The sequence below is a fragment of the Rhinopithecus roxellana genome, chromosome 17 (assembly GCF_007565055.1).
Source record: "Rhinopithecus roxellana isolate Shanxi Qingling chromosome 17, ASM756505v1, whole genome shotgun sequence".
NCBI lineage: Eukaryota > Metazoa > Chordata > Mammalia > Primates > Cercopithecidae > Rhinopithecus > Rhinopithecus roxellana.
This window is the reverse complement of record NC_044565.1, coordinates 3,890,257-3,896,256: the sequence shown is the minus strand read 5'-3', so window position 1 is coordinate 3,896,256 and position 6,000 is coordinate 3,890,257. Positions and strand designations below refer to the sequence as shown.

At 40.1% G+C, this 6,000-nt stretch overlaps 1 protein-coding gene across 1 annotated transcript in view; it reads right to left on the bottom strand.

The window, feature by feature from the left end:
* Window positions 1–393: 393 nt before the first annotated feature.
* CKAP2L (cytoskeleton associated protein 2 like) overlaps window positions 394–6,000 on the bottom strand; it is a 28,342-nt gene continuing 22,735 nt past the window's right edge. Inside the window, exons 7-9 of the mRNA XM_010376346.2 lie at window positions 5,191–5,254; window positions 3,304–3,493; window positions 394–1,578 (exon numbers count right to left, since the gene is read on the bottom strand). Of these exons, the coding sequence (XP_010374648.2) occupies window positions 1,353–1,578; window positions 3,304–3,493; window positions 5,191–5,254 (480 nt within the window). The 3' untranslated portion in view covers window positions 394–1,352. The remainder of the gene's footprint in view (window positions 1,579–3,303; window positions 3,494–5,190; window positions 5,255–6,000) is intronic.

The window sequence follows — 6,000 nt, the reverse complement described above, 5'->3', positions numbered from 1 at the left end:
CTTTTCGTATCTATACCTATTGGCCATTTTTTATGTCTTCTTTGGAGAAATGTCTGTTCAGGTCCGTTGCCCATTTTTAATTATTTGTTTTTCTACAATTAAGTTGTAAAAGTCTATCTCTTATTGAAAGTCTGCTGGTATTACAGGTTTACAGCTTAGTTTTTTTTAGGTTTATTATAAATCTGACTTTCAGAAATAGATCTGTGTCCCTTAAAAAAATCTAGTTCCTCGATGAGGCTCATAGACCTTTGATCAAAGTCCATTCTCCTTGGTAATGAATGTTCCTTGTGAGGTTTCTTGGGATAGCCAACTGGTGTATCCTTAGACAAACTCCTAATTCTCTATGCAAAGCCATTATCACAGTTTTCTAAAATAAATAAGATAAACAAGCAGGAACTAATAGAAATTTAATGTTGTTTTAAGGTAATACTTAAATATTAAGAAAGCTAAAATTTAAAATGTGTTGACTAGGTTTTTCTACACATTATATTTATATAATGACTAAGGTAAAACCTTTCCACAAATAAGTTGCCCAGGAGGAAGAAAAAGCAACCTACAACAGTCTCTGGGGCTTGCACTGCCTTCTCAGGCCAGCTATCCCCTAGCTGAGCAAAGAACTGAAGTGAAGAAGCCAGTGTCCACTCCCCACCCCTCTCCCCTGCCCCCCTTTTGTTACTTGAAGTGTTTGAGTAACAAATGCAAAACTAGATTTGGATATAAAAGCTAGATGGCCACACCCATTCAGGATTGTGTTTCATCTGAGACCTGGCACAGGAAAAACAAGAATTATCTCTCATTTACAAGGATACTGTGATGGAAGTCAAAGATCACACATAAATTTATGATCTCTGAGCAAAGGCACAGCTAGCATAAGCTCATCTGTAAAATGAGGGGTTTTGACTTGGCCATCTGTCAAGGTCCATTCAGCCTGTCAAGCTAGCGTCAAAGTTCAGATCTTCCACGATGAAAGGACTTGCCCTCTGCTAAGGTGGATGCAGAAAGAAAAGTCCCATTATATTGTGGGACCAACCTTCTGATATAAAAAACTATGTTGGGATTAAAGTAGATCAATAAAGTATAAATTTTTATCATAGTTGTAGGGTATTCAAAAGTTTGAAATTTATGTATACTGTAAGACTGGCACACTACAGTCTTAAACACATAAAGCAAAGATTTTCCCATGGGGAGATAAAATTTGAGACTAAGCCCAGTGAATTACTTAAGTCCTGAGAGTCCATAATCTGCATCCACGATGCCTCTCTATTACACACTTTTTTCCAGGTCACTTGGACAAGAATACTTCTTGTCTTATGGAGGTTCTGAAACACCTTTTTAAAAAAAAAATCAAGAAATTATGATTCAGGGGTTTGAAACCCCAATGTTACAGGCAAAGCCTCATTTCTACGGAATATAAAACATTTTGTTTCTTCCATTTCTAACAGTTCATCAAGAGAAGCCACTACCAAATCGTGTTCCTGCAGCATTTCCGGGTAGCGGGACACTGCTCGCTCAATCCTCGACGAACGCCGTACAGGAGTGATAAGTTTCATGTCTTGCACTTCTGGCATCCCATTTATTCTGAGAGACAGCAAGAGATGCATTAAAAACCTTATCATTTAAAACAAGTCTCTTTATTATTTTTTGTTTCTTATTCTATAACAAAAACAGGGAAGACATTTTAACATAGGGCGATGCAAGAGGTATGTCTAGAGCAGCTTTCATCTGAAGATGGCTTTTTCCAGGAGTTCAAGACCAGCCTGGGCAACCTAGTAAGACACTATCTCTACCAAAAAACATAAAAATTAGCTGGGCATGGTGGCACATGCCTGTAATCCCAGCTACTCAGGAGGGTGAAGTGGGAGGATTGCTTGAGCCCAGAAGGTCAAGATTGCAGTGAGCTATGATCACACCATTGTATTTCGGTCTGGGCAACATGGCAAGACCCCAGTCTCAAAAAAAAAGGCTTTTCCCTGATTTCCAGAATGTATTGGGTGGCGTCCATCTGTTCTTGGATGGTGTAAGCATAAGGATTTATTGAATTAAGTATGAAGTGTGGCTTTTATTTGAATAATAAAATATTTTGCGAATATTTGGCAGTTGGTGTTTATTTATTCTATAAGTTTTCAAAACAGGTGACAGGTTTTAAGGAAATGGGGCTTAATATCAAATTTGGTTGAATTAATGAATTACAAGATTCTTTCTAGCTTTTTTTTTTTTTTTTTTTTTTTAAAGACAGGGTCACTCTGTTGCCCAGGCTAGAGTCCAGTGGTGCAATCACAGCTCATTGCAGCCTCAACCTCCTAGGATCAAGGGATCTGCCCACCTCAGCCTTTCAAGCAAGTGGGAGCACAGACACGTGCCAGCATGCCTGGCTAATTTTTATTTTTCAAAGAGTTGGGGTCTCCCTGTGCTGCTCAGGGCAGTCTTGAACTCCTAGGCTCAAGCAATCCTCCTGCTTGGCCTACCAAAGTGACAGGATTACAGGTGTGAGCCACCATGCCCAGCTCTTTTTCCTGTAGTGGGAAAATGGTGTGTCTCCGAGAGTTTAGGATTGGAAGAGGCTCAGCTGTGCTTTCCAGGAAACTAAAACACAGAACTGTTGTCTTGGTGCCCTTGTCTGGAATTCTTTCCAGATCATGATCAGAGAAGAGTGGTGCTACACTCACATTTTAGAAAATGACACTGACGCCCTGACATGACTCCTTACATTACTATGGATTCTGCCTTAAATTTATACTTGTTACAAAATAAAACGCTTCTGACTTTATGAGCAGTCTCTGACTAGTACATACTCCACTGTTCTCCCTGTTCTTAGAGGGGTATTCACTGTCCCTTTCTTCCCACAGCTACAGAGTTTGCTCCTGCTTGGGACTTTGTGCCCCATCTTATCGCCCCAACCCTACTCAACTGTGTCAGGACTTGCAGGAAAGGCAGATAGGATCTGCAAGTGCAGGACAAATGAGAGTGAAAAGGTAGGAGAGACCTTAGGAGGGCAGGGGTGAATGCGTTCTAATACCCCTCCTGACTCTGGCAGTACTTTCCTCACTGCAGGTCAGGTCTCATTAGGGTGGTGAAAGGGGGATGGTGTGTGCAAAGAAAAGACACAGACCTTCCTGCCAATGGTTCCAACCTCCCCTCATTCTCAGTTCTTTCCTGAATGCCAAAGATGGATTAAGCCATTTGAACCTCATATGAAGCAGAAGTATCTATAAGGTGCTGTTACTCTAGATCTATGAAGGAAAAACTGAGACTTGGACTAGAATTAAGTCTGTGAACACAAAGCCTGCTTTAGAGTCTGCTTACCTAGGGATTGGACCAATCTGTAATTTGATACCAGGATAATTATGCTGTTCTGCCTTGGCTATTTGGGGTGTTGCCATGACTTGTTCCCTCTCTTTTGGAGAAAGACAAGACTTCACAGATTCCATCTTCTTGGCCAGCTCTTCCACTGATGTTATATTAGTTTCAGTAACTAAAGAATCAGAAGTAATTCCTGTGTATGTAAGATCATGAAGGAAGTAAGATTTAGCAAATTAATATTTCAACTAAAAATCAATAATGAAAAACACATACATACAATGATTTCCCAGTGATCTTCATGGGCTCCACATACTGAATAGTGATTGATTTGAGGTGTGACCTATAACTTGTTTTTTCATGTTAAGCCCTGTAGCAATGTCCTGCTACATCAGGCTACCCTCCTAGCCAGCCCTGCAAACAGCTGTAGGTAGATTCCTGACACCCTTTCAAGACTCTGAACACATCCCCAGTCTCCTATTCACTCTCAAGAGAACTCTCTTAGGGACTAATCACTGGCCTTCTACCCTTACACCACACCTTGGATCAATTTTCTTGAGTCATTAAGGTTAACTCACACAACCTCCCAATCCCAGGATGACCACATGGTTACTGCCTTGGACAGTGGGTAAAAACTGTCTTGCATTAAGTTTTCATGGTAGCCCAAACACAATCACGAAAATGAAAGGAAGGAAATCAGACTGTGCCAGGCACACCATGGCTAGAGGCTGACACCCTAAGTGAGGCCAAGAGGGTGCAACAAAGGCATGGATTCCTGTCTTCTCTTTTTATTCCTTTTAAGAACAGTCATGTTTTAACCAAATATCTGAATTGTAGTCTCATTCCCAAAGAATCTACTACTAAGTATATCTATTTTATGTCCTTCTTCCCACATGTAGTGAGTTACTTAGCTACACGACCGGATTGTTCCCCAGTTAAATCTACTCTTTTTTTTTGAGATGGAGTTTTGCTCTTGTTGCCCAGGCTGGAGTGCAGTGGCGCGATCTTGGCTCACTCCAAACTCTTACTTCCTGGGTTCAAGCGATTCTCCTGCCTCAGCCTCCTGAGTAGCTGGGATTACAGGCATGCACCACCACAACCGGCTAATTTTCATATACATACACACACACACACACACACACACACACACACACACACATATATTTTTTAAAGACAAGGTTTCACCATGTTGGTCAGGCTGGTCTCGAACTCCTGACCTAGGTGATCCACCTGCCTTGGTCTCCCAAAGTGCTAGGATTATAGGCGTGAGCTACTGTATACAGCCTAAATCTACTATTAAAGGACAAAGATTTGTCACCTTCTAAGATAACAAGAATCCAATTTATTTTCTAAGGATAGCTTGTTTTTTCTTTCCATTCATACCACAAGTATCATAAGCAATTATAATGTCACTTGTGATTGGCACAATATATTTCTCATAGAAGTCTTCTAAAGGTTATGACCACTGACAGTAACGGTCAACCAATTGACGAGATTCCTGAGATAGCTATTTTTAAAGGGATAACAAATTTAGATGAGTATGTTGGTGGGTTTATTATGATTAAACATGTAACTTAAGGCATTTCTCCTTTCTGCCTCAGTCTCTTCCAGTAAAGAGCTGTTTGTCTTCTCCCATCTAGGATTCCAGGCAAGTAGGACACTGCAGTCTAGGCTGTTCTGGTGGAAACCTTTGTTCAGTGTTGAGCAGTGTATTTACTTGTAATCACACAAATAAATCAGTTGATGACAATGGCTGAAAGGGCCAGGTCATGGAAACCAAGAAGTGAGAAGCATTTCAAGGGGATAATTCTTTTCTTCTTTTTCCTATATGTCCTGGATGACTTTTACTGGTACAGCTAGAGAAGATGAATTTAAATACAAAAATAATAGTACCTTCTGTGGTTTTGTTTGAGTCTTGCAAAATATTAAGAACAACTTCCCGCAACTCTTGTATTGGCTGGAAGGAAGGAAGAAAGGAAACATACAAAACCTTAAAAACATTCATGGAAAAAATTTGCTCAGGAACTTTAACTTCAAACAAATGTTTTATAATAAAAATGTTTCCTTTTAAAATCTCATCTAACTATAAGTCTTTTGTCTAGCTTGACAGTTTTATAGCTTCATGAGAAAAATAAAGGAACACAGAAAATTATGATTAAGTGTTGGCACACTTGACTTAATCAACAGATGTATTTAAAGTTGTCCATAATGTAATTTGTCTACATCGAATTCTATTTTCCTATTGATTTGTATAACGCATCAAATATGTATTCCCACATAAAGATTCTCGCCCAATGATGTAAAGCTAGCCATACAGAAAATGCATAATATATATATTTATTTATTTTCTTGAGACGAGTCTCGCTCTGTCCCAGGCTGGAGTACAGTGGTGTGATCTCAGCTCACTGCAACCTCCGCCTCCCGGGTTCAAGCGATTCTCCTTTTATCATAAAAGTCATATATATATATTATAGAAAAATTGAACAATAGGTTAAGCTTAACAAATGAAATCACCCATAATTCCATCGACCAAATACAATTTTTTCTTTTGAGACGGAGTCTTGCTCTGTCACCCAGGCTGGAGTGCAGTGGCGTGATTTCGGTTCACTGCAAGCTCTGCCTCCTGGGCGCCATTCTCCTGCCTCAGTCTCCTGAGTAGCTGGGACTACAGGTGCCCACCACCACACCCGGCTAATTTTTTGT